At 56.0% G+C, this 15,261-nt stretch overlaps 5 protein-coding genes across 5 annotated transcripts; 3 read left to right on the top strand and 2 right to left on the bottom strand.

Moving 5' to 3' along the window:
* Positions 1–3,172: 3,172 nt before the first annotated feature.
* LY79DRAFT_575846 (dioxygenase) lies at positions 3,173–4,225 on the top strand (the record flags this gene model as incomplete). The annotated part of the gene is made up of 2 exons (XM_060559747.1): positions 3,173–3,394; positions 3,515–4,225. The coding sequence occupies 2 exons, from the start codon at positions 3,173–3,175 to the stop codon at positions 4,223–4,225; spliced, it is 933 nt and encodes a 310-aa protein (XP_060419365.1).
* Positions 4,226–4,663: 438 nt separating this feature from the next.
* On the bottom strand, positions 4,664–8,691 carry LY79DRAFT_252005 (fungal-specific transcription factor domain-containing protein). The gene is made up of 6 exons (XM_060551866.1): positions 8,474–8,691; positions 7,220–7,631; positions 6,956–7,164; positions 6,546–6,897; positions 5,806–6,487; positions 4,664–5,750 (listed from the first exon to the last, which is right to left on the bottom strand). Exons 1-6 carry the CDS (start codon positions 8,552–8,554, stop codon positions 4,967–4,969), a joined length of 2,520 nt encoding a protein of 839 aa, XP_060419364.1. The 5' UTR covers positions 8,555–8,691; the 3' UTR covers positions 4,664–4,966.
* Positions 8,692–9,974: 1,283 nt separating this feature from the next.
* Positions 9,975–10,396, top strand: LY79DRAFT_537868 (uncharacterized protein; the record flags this gene model as incomplete). Its single annotated transcript, XM_060556699.1, has 1 exon — positions 9,975–10,396. A coding segment is annotated over exon 1 (206 nt), but the record flags the coding sequence as incomplete, so codon positions are not given.
* LY79DRAFT_575844 (uncharacterized protein) lies at positions 10,386–11,955 on the bottom strand (the record flags this gene model as incomplete). Its single annotated transcript, XM_060559746.1, has 4 exons — positions 10,386–10,412; positions 10,847–11,066; positions 11,164–11,369; positions 11,923–11,955. 4 exons carry the CDS (start codon positions 11,953–11,955, stop codon positions 10,386–10,388), a joined length of 486 nt encoding a protein of 161 aa, XP_060419362.1.
* A 1,291-nt stretch (positions 11,956–13,246) lies between these two features.
* Positions 13,247–15,032, top strand: LY79DRAFT_505753 (CoA-transferase family III; the record flags this gene model as incomplete). Its single annotated transcript, XM_060553654.1, has 2 exons — positions 13,247–13,637; positions 13,687–15,032. The coding sequence occupies 2 exons, from the start codon at positions 13,247–13,249 to the stop codon at positions 15,030–15,032; spliced, it is 1,737 nt and encodes a 578-aa protein (XP_060419361.1).
* Positions 15,033–15,261: the final 229 nt, after the last annotated feature.

Here is a 15,261-nt window from a genome sequence, read left to right as displayed (position 1 = left end):
TAAAGGATTGGGGAATCCGAACCTCGACGATGCAAAACACCAGACCGCCCACTACATGAGACACGAAGAAAAAATGTCGAGTTGCGGCCTGGTACGCTACTACGTACTCCGTACATACCACTGGGAAAGTCTGCCTATTGCGAACACAAAGGCTATTTGGCGAGGAGCGCAACGTGATCAGCCCAGGTAAGCTTTGGCAGCCGAGCACCGACGTTTCGCTCGACATCGGCTCTGGCCGCAGTCAACCAAGCAAGCCATGTTCTCGAGTATATCATGTATCCTGCAGCCGCGACAAGACCACAGCTGCCATCCGCCACAAGCGCGTTGCGCCTTCGACGCGACGAGACCGAGAGGGACCCCTCCGCGTCGGCTCTACCCGAACGGAGACTGAAACCGACTTCGATCTGGATATACTGCCATGACTAGCAATTCTGCAATGCCGAAGGGGCGAGGAGCTCGTTGGTTCAATATTTGATGTTTACTAGGTGAGTCCAATACCGGCTCGGCATACCAAGGCCGAGGGGAAAACATTGATCTTACACTTCTCTTGGCAAGCGGACATGGCGTCTGTGAAACCCCTAGCAGCACAGTAGCGACACCCGAAACTAACAACGTCGCATCGGTGGTGGAACGAAAAATGTTTCCTTCGCACGCTCCCTCTCTCGCCGGGAGCACATACACGCTTGGCGTACTCATTGTGAACATTTTGATGAGTGGGCCCGGGAGGACTCGTGGCTTTCGGGGTGGGGTTTCCATGTGGCACTAAGGGTTCGGTGGGGGTGGGGTGGGCATGGCGGCCGGGTCCCAGTGGAACACCGGGGCGGACGGCGGGAGGAGAATGACAGGGACTGGTGCTGGAAGAGAATAAAATGGCAGCCAATAGTGCCAGCGAGAAATGGTCGAACAGGGGGAAAGGGTGCTGGTTATCGCGTGCTCTCTCTGGGTGTGCCAGTAGACAGAGTTAGGCCGAACCGAACTCCCAAACAGCGTTTGTTCTGTTCTTGGCCTGAAATCAAGCCGTCAGCCTAACGAGAATCCCAGGGAATAATGTCAACATGCCTGACGTGGCGGTATAGATTCTGCCGTTAATCTGACAAGCTATGTCCAATGCGACGAGGTTGAACTACGACAACGAAACGAGTTCAGAAAAAAAAAAATCGGGCTCGGTGCTTAGTAGGCTGGCTTCCAGGCCTGATATTGACGACGTCGCAACTAGGGTTGAAGTACATTGCCAAGGAGCAGGACCCAAAAAGGCAAGGTGTTCGAGAAATGCCGGCCGGATGCGTGGTTTCTATCCACACAGTCTGAAGAACCGGCGGAGTTTCACCACAGGCCCATTGTTCAGGTGGCCCAAGAGACTGGGGAACGAGGGAAGGGGCAAGACCTGTCTGCATTGAACAACAATGAGATTGCCTTTTACGATAGTACGGATACTGTATCCGTACTTCGTACATGCGGCCTGCTTGATTTCTCGCTAATTTGCTCCATCTCACGGAAGTTGGGAACAATACAGACAGGGCTTGCCTTCCAGATTCCTTTGTCTCTCCTCGCCCTACGGATACACTCCATACCAATACGCACATGGTACGTACGCGAGACGGCCCAGACTCTCTGCATCCACATACCGTATCCTCTGGGCAAATTGGCCAACCGCTAATTCTCAGGCTAACGGCAAAGAGTATCGCGGCCACCAGATAAGGGCTAGCGTGCTGGCAGAAACAGGGATCTAGAAAGGCAAAAGCAGGGGTTAGTCATTTACGTCAGCAGGAAGTTAAGGCGTAAGAACAGTAAATAATGGGCAAGTGGGCAGGTGGGTGGATAGGTGGGTATGTTGACCGCTTTCTCTGATAGGTTTAGCGCTATGAGCGGCCACTTTCCCCTTTACCGTTAGCCCGAGAATTAGCGGTTGGCCAATTTGCTCAGAGGATACGGTACTCAGGGCTTGCGGATTTACAGTCGGATCATCCCCACCGCCACCGTTCCCGACGCGGCGTCCGCTGATTGAGCGCCAAACCACCTAGGCCTGCCGTTGATCTTTCGCATCTCACCCCATGGCATTCCGGCTGCCTGCCGCCAGCTCTCACAACTCGCAAGACCCCTGCCGGGTCTTGTCCGGCGGTCTTCCTAAGCCCTCGCTGCAGGGGTTCTCGACTATCGTCTAATTTAACCCCTCTCTCTTTGTTGAGGCGGGCGGGGATGCGGGTCTTGATCGCCGCAAGAGCGTTCGTTACTTTTGCATGCGCATCCTCTGCCGCTGTCGCGCAGTGGTCGACCTGTCACTCGCGTGTTCGCAACGCCACCACGTCAAGTTATTGGCGACGGATTCATAATGACCGCCGCAGAGCTAATGCGCTGCACGGACATATTTGGGCTCTTCTCAGCAGACCTTGGCTTGCATAGCCCCGAGCGACTGTTCATCGACTCACGCTAGCAAACCATGTCAGGGTTCCAACACCATGCTCATCCGGCGTTTGCCATCGCGGTCCACCGAGGCCTTTCCTTCTGGTCGCGGCCGGCACCCCGGTTCCATGGAACCTTCTCCGCTACCGCCTGTGACTGTGCCGAGTGTCGAGGTCTCGCCGAGGTGTGGACGACTCGGCTGCGACGCACCTTGGTGACGATGAGCGACCTCCGCAAACTGCTGTGCCCTTTCTGGTTGTCCCTGCGGACTCTGGTCCCATGGCCACCTCCCAATATGTAACAGACCAGATTCGCCGCCCGAGACTCCGCCGCATCCGGTTATCGATGTCGCGTCCCTATCCTTTCTCCTCCCTCTCCTGATATAGGTGTCTCACCAAGAGTGCCGTACGATATTGCATCCTTCATGTCGCTCACCACACTCGAGCTACTAATGCCATTTGTTCATGGGAATAGTGATTCCCTTCCTACCAACGCACAACCATGTACTAAAATCTCACGTGAGACTGTGCAGTAATCATCACGCATTAATTATGCTGAACAGTGAACAGTGGACTATGGGCCAGTCGTCAGCTCCTGTTTCCATCTCGCCGATGGTCATATCAACCGAGACCCCTTGAGCAAGAGTCTCTCGAGTATATTTACAGTTTAGCATTCTTCCGACGAACCTTTGCCTGCTCTGGGGCCGCCCCGCAAACCCTAAACAACGAACGAACAGTACGTGAACTTGCGAACCTAATTCGGTCCAAGAGCCATGGCAGATCAGAACGGCTCCAGCACCGCCAACGGCACCGGCTCCATACCGGCCGGCAAGGCGGTCTATGACTCGGCCTTCACCGACCGGGTCATTGCCGCCACCGGCCCACACGCCAACCCCCGTCTGGCCCAGATCATGCCGAGCCTCCTCCGGCACCTCCACGACTTTGCTCGGGAGGTCGACCTGACCGTCGATGAATGGATGGCCGGCGTGCAAATGGTTAGTAGTGAGCCTAGGGCACCTTTCCTGCCCGCTCTCATCCTGTTTAGCCCAAGCAGTCTTTCGGACTGCTTCGAAGGACCACCCAGCCACTAACATGACTCTGCTTTGCCATGCTAGATCAACGAGGCCGGCCAGATGTCCAACGACACCCGTAACGAGACACAACTCCTCTGCGACATCCTGGGTCTCGAATCCCTCGTCGACGAAATCACGGCGCAACAGCTCCAGTTGAAGACGACCTCGTCACTCGAAACCAGCCCTACCTCGTCCGCCGTCCTCGGCCCCTTCTACCGCTACGACGCTCCGATCCTCCCCAACGGCAGCTCCATCGTCTCCTCCCTCGATTCCCCCGACTACCAGGAAGCCTTCACACACCTCTACGGCCGCGTCCTCGACCAGCACGGCCAGCCCGTAAAGAATGCCACCGTCGATATCTGGCACGCGGCCCCCAACGGCATGTACGAGCAGCAGGACGCAAGCCAGCCGGACATGGACCTCAGGGGACGCTTCCGGACCGACGGCGAGGGCCGGTACTCCTTGTACTGCCTCAAGCCCGTTCCCTACCCCGTGCCCGACGACGGGCCGGGCGGGAGGCTCCTCAAGCTCCTCGACCGGCACCCGTACCGCCCTGCGCACCTCCACTTCATCGTCTCCGCGGACGGGTACCGGCCCGTCACGACGCAGCTGTTCGACAAGGAGGGCGAGTACCTCGAGGACGACTCGGTCTTCGCGGTCAAGGAGGACCTGGTCGTCGAGTACAAGCCCAGCGGGCCAGACTCCAAGGCGAGGTGGACGCTAGAGTACGACTTTGTCCTGTGCAGCGCGTGAAATGGGGCGCTGATCGCCTCGGGCCGGTGTTGTGGGCGGTTTACCCAAAATGGAGAAAGGGGTCGTTTGGCTTCGGGCCACCGTGACGAACTACCGGAGACACGAAATCGAGCAATGCCAGTCATAGGCCTTGCGTTGCAAGCGGCACACGCGCGGTTGTCAATCAACGCACCAAAGGATTTGGTTTGTATTGTTTTTCTTTTCTATTTGTTTTTCGGTTTGTTTACCCGACTGCGTTTGGTTCCTTTTCGTGCTCATCCTCCTTGTTGCTTGGCCTTGTATTCTTCCACTTCTTCTTCCCTAGCCTCGCCACCAGAATGACCAATGATCACCGGCTTCCCCCTTATTAACACTTTATATGCATCGCAATGCCCTGGCGCGCTAGCCCTCACACCTTTATTTTAGTTTTAATTCAGATATGAAACAAAAACAAAACATTTCCTCCCTCGCCGTTTGCTGGGTATCTTCAACCGCGTCTCGTTCGCAGTCCCTTCATTCCATCGCTCGAATGCTGCGTTTGCACGGACCGAGTCGTCGTGCATATGAACATCTCCAAAAAAAATCCTTTCCCGGACCTTGGCCACCGGGAATGGCGCATAGCCTCGACTTCCAGGATGGGGATCGTCCAGTCGTCTAGGCTGGCTCCCTAGTTCTTACGTTGTCGATAGCGATCGACCTTGGCAGGTTGGCGTCCTCCCTCGTCCGCGGACCGGATCCTGTACGCCCATATCCTGAACCGTATTATGAATACTCTGCTGGAACAAATAATGGCACGTTGGGAGTGGCCACGTATCCCGAGGGTGCGACCGCCGGAACACCATTCCCATTATGACCGCCAGGTACAATGAAGTTTGGAAATCCCTGGAACCCTTGGCCCGGTCCGCGACCTGGGAACGCCGGGGGGGCGTTTGGCGGTGTCGCCGCTGTCATCGACGCCGTAGGGGCCCCGGCAGGAACTGCTGCCGACCCCCCTGCCATGTTGGGTACAGCCGACCAGCCCCATAACTGGTCAAACTCGAGCTCTCCGTCGGCCGTGTCCGAGTCGCCGCTCATCCTGACGCTCTGTTCGCTCTGAGACATGCCGGGAGTGCTCTCTGCAGGTGAGTGGCCTGCGTGAGGGCCTGTCGGCGTTGAAAAACTGTGTTCCGTCTTCATGGAAGGCGGCGGCGGAGCCATCGTCTTGACCGCGACCGCAGACGGTCCCGAGGTAATAGTTGCAAATGAGTTTTTCCGCGATACCCTGGAAGATGGGAAGATGGTGCGAATTGGGTCTTGAATTGATGTTGGCGATAACGTTGGAGGAGCGGACATGGCCGGCTGCTCCGTTTTCTTTTGCCGGAGCTCGTAGATAACGTTGCGGAATGATGTAATAATAAAGAGCAGACGGTTAGCTTGTGGGTCACTGGCGGCGCAGTAACGCATGATGGCGATCGTGTTGGAAATCGAGGTTTCATAGCCCGGGTTGGGGTACACCGCCGCGAACTCGTTGCTGAGAATGATGAGGGATGCTGCAAAGAGGAAGTAGCTGCGGATAATGTCAGTAAGACAGACGGGCTTGTATGGTTTGGGGGCTTACTAACAGAACAAAGGGATTGCGTTGTGGGAGGTAGTTGCTCTCGTATGCCTTTTGCACAAGACTGATCGTCTGGCTGGATGCATGCAGACATGCCTCACAGTACCTCGACATGCGGTTGATCCAGCGAGGGACCGGTAAGTTGAGACCGCTTCGCTCTCCGTGTACTTTGCTTAGCAGGCATAGAAAGAACGGCCGAGTCAGTAACAGTATCGAGTGGCAGTAGAGCAGGTTAACGTGGAGCGCTGCAATGCCTTGTGCCGGATGGCTGGGATCGGCCGCGACTTTCCCTCCGGCCAAGTCCGAGCTTAGTGTAGAGTACCAGCTGCTGCACCGTTCCCAAATCTCTTGGGCCAGGCGAACCGATATTCGTCGCCGAGCATATATCTTCTTAAGAATTTGTCCGATGATCCGACAAGACCGCACGGCGGCGTCAAGTCCGTCGTTCGGGTCCGTGACGCGAACCAATTGCCCCTGAGCGTTCTTCTCGAACACCAATAGGGCTTCCGCAGAACATTCCTCCTCGTCGATGGCGACTGGACGGCCAAGCGAAGCAGCAAGAAATCGGTCAAGAACGAACAGGCTTCTCCAGAGGTTCCGTCGAAGTCTGATCTCGTGGCTATTGAAGATGAAATGGTTCTCTTGGACCCTGTGCAGACCGAGGGCAAAGCCGGATCGGACGGCCATTCCTGGAGCAGAAGGTCAGACAACTAGGTTCTTCATGAACTCGTGAAGGTATGGTCGTACCAAAGTAAGCATAAGCCGCATTGCGCTTTGACACCGCGAGCATGTAGACGGCCATCAACAACAATGCCTGCACAGACCAGAAGTCGGCATCTTCGAACCCCGTGATAGGGTCACCGAGGGCTTTTGCGCTTCGGAAAAAGAGCTCCGCGCGGTCATACTCGCTCGCGCGGAGCTTCTTGAAGATCGCGTCTTGCTTGCTGCCAGGAAGCGGCGTGCCAAGAACTGTGCCAATGGCAAAAGTCAAATACAACAAGCAGAGAAAAGAGGACTGTGCTGCCAAGGGATCCGAGTAGCATGTTTCGAGAGACTTCTCAAAGGCTGCCCTATTGAAAACCTCAATCAGTCCGCGAGTCTGCGAAAGTTAGAAAACGAACGTCCATCTCCCCATGGCACGAAAAGGGGTCACCTGCGTTTGTGAAAAATGAATCAACCATGGCGTTGGCTGTGTCTCTATCAGGCAGGATGTGCGGAGGGCGTATGTTTGCCGGCATTGTGATGGTAGCCTCCATAATCTTGTGGCGGCTGGGGTCCAAGGTGAAGTCGCTGGGGCCAACGCTCGCCTCAACAATCATCCGTATGAGCTGCAAGTACGCCAGCGACGCCGAGTCGCCCACATAGACTATACACATAGTTAGCAAATTTGAGCTATGAGATGCCCGGAGAAGGCACTATACGAAGTCTGCCCGTGGGGTCCTGTAACATCCTGGTCGACTGTATGAGCGAGGTTTCCTCGTCCGGGCCCGATGCTGTGCTATGCCTCGAGCGGATGTCGAACTCTCGGTCCGCTGCTGTCGCTTCGTGGTCATTTTCGATAGAAGGCTGTATGTCAAAACCGACGGTTGTGTTATCTTCGTTAGCCGGTTGCTGCGACTTGGACTCCCATGGCGTCGTGGCCGCTGCGGGACTCGCGGATGCGAGAGAGCCTTCAGGGGCCACCGGAGTCGCGGTGGGCGGCTCTTCAATATTGCGACGCTTGGAGGGAGACGCTATTTGGTCCGGGAGAGCCTGCTCGGAGCCGTTGCTTGTGGTGTAGGTACACACCAGGCTCCTCTTGGTACATGTGGCACATGGGCGAGAACCATTACACTTTGGAAGTATTGATCAGTCCATGAACGAAACTTGGCGGTGGATGCGTTGACAGGATCGGGTAAGGTCTGAGGAAAATAGGTAATCGTCAAGCACTTGCCGAGCCTGAGGTCTTTCACCGCATTCGGGATACGGTGCCCACAAGACCGGCATGACAGAACCCCGTTGTAGGACGAGACTGGGGCTCTCTACGGGACAAACCCATTGTCCTGACAAGGATGTGGCCGGATCGTCGGGTTGCCCACTGGGGCATGTCCTTTCGAGGGCCATCCTGGGTATTGAAGAAGACGCCCCGTTTATAGGGAGGGTCCAGTGGTTCTTGCGAATTATGATGCGAAGAACATTTACCAGACCGATAGTGCGTACTGGGATACCTGCCACATCCACTTGAGATAGGTCAACTTGGTTGGCAGCGTGATGTTGACAATCAGGGTAACGAAGGGAAGGTCTATAAGCAGGCACGACTAAGATGGATCAACGTCGGGGTTCTAAGCCCAAGATGATCGTAGTGGGAGGTAATAAATCCGTCGATATCCGGACGTTTGCCCAATAGCGTGACAACAAGGAGGACTAAAGTCGGGAAACATGATCGGGACGATGAGCGGGTAGGAAGTCTTCGTCCGTGATTGCTGATATGTGCTTGTGTTTGGCCCTTCAGGCAACTAGCCAAGCACGGCACAGGGGAATAGCGGGCAGCAGGCGGGATTATTAGACAGGGTCTCGATACATCGAGGAGAAGAGTGAGAAGCAAGCAAGCAAAAGGCTTCCAAGACGACAGTTCAGATAGGAGGGGATGGGGAGGGGGGAAAGAGCAAGCAAGCTGAGAAAAGGGAAAGGCTCACCTTCTGCTTTCTGCGCTTACAGGTGTCACAGGCCTGGGCGGTCCGTTGGCGTTTGTCGTCTGGGACCTTGGGTCTGGTCATTGTCGAAGACGATGATGCATCGGCTGACAGTCCATGGACCCCTGGCAATACCCACTATCCGATGAGGCAGCGGAGGTAGAGTTGGGGTTTGGGGCGGATGAGGGCGGGAGAGGGCGGAGGTGGAAGCCGCGACGAGGGTACACGGATGACTGCAAAAGGTATACCGGAGGGTGGACTACAGAGTGGCGGATAGCAGGCACCGGGTACAGATGCGCATGCTTTCCTCTCACTTCAGGGCGCGATATGCGTGGGTTGCAGCAAGAGGGTCGGGCGGATGCCGCAGCCGCAGATAGTGTTCCGTGCTCTGATCCGAAGCGGAAGACTAGTACCTAGGGGTCGACTCTTTGGGCAAGGTTTTCTGTCATGCTCCGAGGACGGGACAAGCAAACTGGCCTGGCGATGGCGGGTGACGAGGATAACTGCAGGTGGGGAAGCTTGAGCTTCGGGTATGGGGGTGGTTACTTTAAAGAGTAATCAAGGTACGCGATAATGATATGTGACGTGGGGAGATGCAGGTTTGTACGCTGGTCTGCTGCTGCGGGCGAGCGAGAGGGGAGGGATGGGAGGGGAAGGGTTGGGATAGGACAGGATGGACCGCCGTTGCGGTAGCGGAGGTCGGCGAAGGCGGGGAACAGACGTTAGGGAGAAGAGGCGAGGAGAAATGCCACGAGGATGAAGAAAGGACAGAGAAGAGCCTGGCGGGGAGAGGGAGAGAGAGGGAACAGTGAGACTTTGATCGGATATGGGACAAGTGGCTAGGCCGGCCCACGCAGAAGTCAGAAGAGGCCCGCGATTGGGCAAGCATGCACTCACTTGTCACGCCTTACGGAGAGGCAGGCCAGGTAGAAGGAAAGGGGGGTTGGGAACTTTGGGGGAGAGTCAATATTGACCAGAGGAGCCACCTTCGGGCTTAGCAACGTAGACAAGGAAGGGTCGTGGAGTCAGGCTCTCAAGGCGAGCTCGAGTCGTGCAACCGCAATGACATGCGATGCCGAGTGGGGGCTAAGAGCGTCCAGGATGCAGACCGGGTGGAGGAGGAGAATCGAGCAAGGGGGGTGTGTGTGTGTGGGCAAGGCATTGAAGCTAGGACCGCATTGTACGATTGTAGGGCAAGGGGGTCGTCGAATGTGATGGGCAATCAGCAACCCCCCCAATAGACTTTGATGTGAGTGGGTTTGGAGCAGCCTGCGGGTCGATCTTTGAGGAATTCGAAAGAGGGCTCGATTCAAGTCAAGGGGTGTGGGTGGCTTGTTTCTGTTTAGGTACCTAGTAGTCCCTGGCCCCGAGCCTTGCGAAGAACAGATGTGTGAGGCGAGGCCCGAAATGTCCGTTCCAGCAGGTGATAGATCAGACACAAGCCCAGTCCCAGGTCCAACCCGGGGAGTGTTTTCTTTTTCTTTCTTTTTTTGCGGTTTGGCATGCCAGAGTAGAGGCCAAGATACGCCCGCACGCGGTAGGTCCCGGTCTAGAAGGCGGCCGTGACGGCGCCACCGATTCTCCCATCTGGAGAGAGAACGGATACACAAGGACGATGTCTCAATCGCCCAATCGTCTGTGGCCGCTCGAGAGTCTCTGAGGGCAAAATCTCACAATGTTCAATGGGCGACAGAAAGAGAGGGGGAGAGAAAGGAGGAGCAAGCAATCAGGGGCTGCTTTCCTGCCGCATTCCGTTCCATCGCAACCGTGGCCTTGGCTGGGAGGATGGTGGGCCGTGACTTGGTGTATTCGCCTGCTGGGAGTGTGCTCTGTGGTTATTGATGAACGTACCTGTGGTTCGACGAGTGGACATTATGTTGACTGACGTGAATTGACAGGCACGTGGAGCAGGATGCTATCGGTCAGAGCTGCGACTAGCAACCTGTAGCACAGCCGTTGCATTCGATGGGCTGCCATCTCCTTCAACAGGTTGCAGCTGGAATCGTCAAGGCTGCCCTTGGATTGGCTGCTAGCTTGTGTCAGGCATAGTTTTGTGTGCGAAAGCCTATGTACGTGATGTGTACGTGGGTACGACATGACGAGGCGGCAGCGGGTGATGATCTCCAATGTTTGATGGAGGGTGCAAGGGTAGCTTCGTCCCGTACCGCTGACAGACTTTTCGCGGCCCAGGTTAGACCCACGGCGCTGGTGGGGAGCTCTGGAAAGCTCCAGAGAGCTCATGCATGAGCATGACCTCGATCGTGGTGCTGAATCAAATTACCTACCCTGCTAGGTTGCAAGCCACAGCGCTGCCGCTAGCTTAACAAAGAAAAGAAAGACTGCCCGAGACATCTGGTATATGATGGCGTTTGGTACCCACTTTCCACTGCTTCCCCAGGTAACACCTGGGTATGACAGGTGAAGCTGAGAGGGGATTGAGGATGCCGAAGGTGTGGCGGCCACGCTTCGGCCGATCTCTTTGGCTAGGCTGTGCTGGAATCCTGCTGGGCGCTTGGCGGGAGTGAGTGAACACAAAAGACGGGCGAGGGTAGGCTGATCAAAGCGCGAGGAAGCCCAGAACCCACCACCCCCTATGCTTGGTTATTGATCGGAAGTATTTATTTCTCCTCGGGGTCGGCGGGTTCTCGATCCAGGCGCGCATTTCGACTGGAACGTTTCCAACAGAACGGTACGCAAGGTATCCATGTTGCTTGAGCTGATGGCCGCGTCTGACAGGGCCTGGTCCGTTGGCGGCAAATTCCTCGATCATTGTGTATCGGCCGGGCTTATTTTCGTTTGGTAAAGGCTCACGAGGAGTCGACTTGCCGCGGTTGGTCTGCGATGGCGAAATTTGCATCGACACTGTGGAAGTCAAGAACTCCGGAGGACTTCCAGCGTACTATGCAGAGACGCATAATGTAATGCGTAAGGATGCACAACGAGGTGCAGAGCTGGTGGGAATGGCGACGTGTATGTTGTATGTAGACAACAATAGGTAGGTAGGCAGGCATGATACAAATGCAATGCACCCTCTTTTCGATCGTCCGTGGTATTAGGAAGGTGCTTGGAAGTAAATATCATGACTACCTGAACAGTGACGGACGCCTAGGCACCCTCTCCTTTTCCTAACTCGCACCTTCCTCTCACGGACTCTTACAGTGTTGGCCGGGTTTCTTCTCCGGGAGCAGAGCCGGGTCAGAAGGTCCAATTCAGGACCTTGAAGAAGTGCAACGCCACCTAACCCGGTCCCGGTGCAATCGCGATTGGCTGACTTGCCGTTCAGGGTTTTGTTTCCGCCTTATCCCTCTCCACTACAGAGTACAACGCGAATATCGCCGAGCACATACCTAGGCAGGTACTTTTATCTTAATCCTCGTCGCCGTCAAACCCCACAACTGTTTATCGTCGGATAGCGCACCAATTCAAGAAGTCAAACATGAATCGCAACGCACCAGACCGGGGTCACGTTTACGCAAAGGCTGCATGGTGGGAAACGGCGTGTTGGCATGTTTTCCGCTGTTTAACCGAGCACATCATCCTATTTGTTCTCCTCAACCTCGCACCCCAATCCAATGTCCTGTGCGCCCGTCCTTCGTTGCTATACATGCCTATTCCGTCACTCTCATCACTTTTCTCCGTGCCAGATGCTCTGCCGGGCAACTTCGCTCTATGCCCTGCCGCTCTTATGCATGTGAGCGGCACCCGCAACAAGGGCAGAGATTGGTTGAAGCCTGATCCAACGTTGACCTTGCCATAACCGCAAAAGCACCCAGTCTAGGACTTGCAGCTATGGTTGAAATACCCTCGTGGACAAGGGCTCTAGCATATTTTTTTCTAATACCGCAAACAACGGCCATCGGATCGGATGTTGCACCCGCCGACTTTCGTCGTCGGTCAACTGCCGCTTCCGGCGCTCTTCGTTCGGACCCAGCACGCAAGACATTGCCCTTCTTTGCGGATATACAATAATTGGCCGACATCAAGGCAGTGGCAACTCGATGGCATCGCATGTCATTGGCGCTAGATTGCCCTCGCCATTTACCCAATGACAGCGATGAGGCCGACTTGCCCCGACATTGACCAAGCGTCTTTTGTCATGGTCTTTGTCTTCCAGTTGTGTCCTTGATGAAGCTGGCTAAGGAACCCGCCTGAATTGGTGTTCCGTGCCCCCCTACCCTGCAGGTTCCGCGTCCATGGTGCCAGATAATACGATGTACCTAACCCCCTCTTTCTTCAACGTCCCACCTGCGTTGCGTCACCGTATCCTCGACTACGGCTGAAGTGCATCCGGGCGACTACATGTCGCTCGCACCCAATTCCTGTCCCGTTTACATGAGCGCCTTTTCCGCTACCAAATGTCCCGCCGCCGCTGTCCCTATTCATAACCGCTAGGAATCCAGGCATCTTCCGGGCTGGTTGCAAGACCATCCTAGTACGGATGACGGCAAATCAGAAAGTACGTTTGATCCAACGTGGCCGACAAGCTGCCCGTCCCTTTCACTCACCCTTGCGCTTCCTGCTTCCCGCCTCCCGCTCCCGAGCCTGTTTAGTTCGACGGGGTTGCTTGTCCATAGTTCCACAATCTTCAACTTTCATTTTGTCTTGGTGGAGAGATCAACATACAACAGCCGGCCGGCTATCTAGAGAGCCGCTCGCCTGTGTCTTTCGATGCATGTATATTTATATATACTTTGGCCATGTGTACTATGTAGAGTGGCTGTCGGAAACTTTGCCAATATTCGCTCTCTCTAATTTGATCACGACCTCGGACCAAAAATGGTCCTCAGGAGACCTGGCTCTCAAAGGGCTACGGCAAGCTATTCTGTCAAGGAAGGGTCCGAGAATGCGTTGGCTGCACTCATCGCCGCATGCCAACAACAACTCCCACCTGAATTTGTCGAGCATTTGCGAAACGTCGTTTTCACCGCGCCACAGGGCGACGTACCTTACTTCCCATGCCCCCTCAAAGAACAGGAGGCGACAGCCTCTATTAAAGCCCTCGAAGGCATGGCGGCCGCCGCCTTGTCGGATCTTCGGCACGGGCCTCAAGCCCAGAGGCATATCGAGGTCGACATGGCTCGTACCGCGTGCTTCTTGATGTCGGCCTACCTCACAACAGTCGACGGCATGGATAAAGGTCACCCCAACGTGAAGTCCAAAATCCCAGGTACGTGGGACACGGCTCGGACAGCAAACCTCTAGCTTACATGTCATAGATACCGACTTGAACCAGGCGCAGTCCATCCTATACAGGCGCCTCTCAGCAAACCTCTATGAAACCAAGGTTGCCGGCGAATACTATCACCTCCATGGGTCACTCGAGGCTTCCAGGGCTTTGAACATGATCGGCCTGCCCGCTTTCAACCCAGAGCTCCAGGGCTACAGCGAGTGTATCCAAACAATCGAGACCGCAATGAAACGTTTCTCTGTGCAAGAGCTGGAAGAAATGAACCGAAAAAAAGGCCAGGCCGGGGTACCTGTGCTCAAGAAAGAACAGTTCTTGAACACGCCCCACGGCAAAGTGCTTGAGCAACTGCCTCCCCTGACCGTCAAGTCGATAGAGTCAGCCACGCCACCAGCCCCCTTCGAGCCACAACGCAGCAGCTCGGGGGCTGAGCAGTGCCTCAGTGGTATCCGAGTATTAGAGCTCTGCCGTGTTATTGCCGGTCCAACCATCGGCCGTTCCCTGGCGGCCCACGGCGCTTCTGTCCTCAAAGTGACCTCGCCAAATCTCCCCGACGTCCCCTTTTTCCAAGTGGACGTCAACACCGGGAAGCACGCCACCTCCCTGCACCTCAAAGATCCGGGGGATCGCGCAACTTTTGAGTCGCTTCTCGCCAGTGCCGACGTGATATTGGACGGCTATCGGCCAGGTGTCGTCGACCGCCTGGGCTACGGACCCGAAAAGCTGGCCGCCATCGCCGCAAGCCGCGGCAAGGGTTTCGTCTACGTCGCAGAGGACTGCTTCGGCGGATCAGAGTTGGGCGTGGCGAAGGCGGAGTGGGCGGGACGCCCGGGATGGCAACAGATCGCAGACTGCGTCACAGGCGTCGCTTGGGAACAGGGCCACTTTATGGGGCTGGACGCTCCCGTCGTGCCCCCCTTTCCCATGTCTGACTACGGCACCGGCGCCCTGGGCGCCGTGGGAGCCATGGCCGGCCTATACCGGCGGGCGACGGAGGGCGGCTCGTGGGTCTGTCGGACCAGCCTGTGCCAGTACGACATATTTCTCTTGTCGCTGGGCGCGTACCCGTCCGAAGTCCAGGCGCGCCTGCGTAAGACGCACAGCCCGGCTTTTTTCGACCTACGGCACCACGACTCCGTAGACGAGGTCGGTAAGCGGGCCCTGCGCAGCGTGAAGCATCTCCACCCGGAGCTTTTCGCAGAGGATCTGATGCACAGAGCATGGAGCCCCGGATTCGATGCCGAGGTGAGGTGGCCGAGGGAGGCCGTCAGGATCGGGGGGTTGCGGGTCGGGCATGATCGGGCATCGAGGCCCAACGGAGCCGACGCGCCCTCGTGGGAGCACTGGGAGGTGCAGGATGATATCGTCCGTGCATAATGGTTCACCAATGAGTAATGACGATTATACGGCCTGGTTTAGACGCAGAAGCGATGTTTGGGACATGGATGGAGATAGGCCATAAATGAAAGACACTCCGAGCCTAATTCTTCATTACCGTCTACCTACTCCAATGTGAGGGAATCCAAAAGTTGGCCGTCGAACACTCTCTGCCAACAAACCCGCTATACGAGCACCTGCTCGGAAGAGCTCGTCGGAGGAGGCGAGG

The sequence above is a fragment of the Colletotrichum navitas genome, assembly GCF_030913465.1.
Source record: "Colletotrichum navitas strain CBS 125086 chromosome Unknown LY79scaffold_4, whole genome shotgun sequence".
In the NCBI taxonomy this organism is placed as follows: Eukaryota; Fungi; Ascomycota; class Sordariomycetes; order Glomerellales; family Glomerellaceae; genus Colletotrichum; species Colletotrichum navitas.
This window is presented reverse-complemented; position numbering and strand designations above follow the sequence as displayed.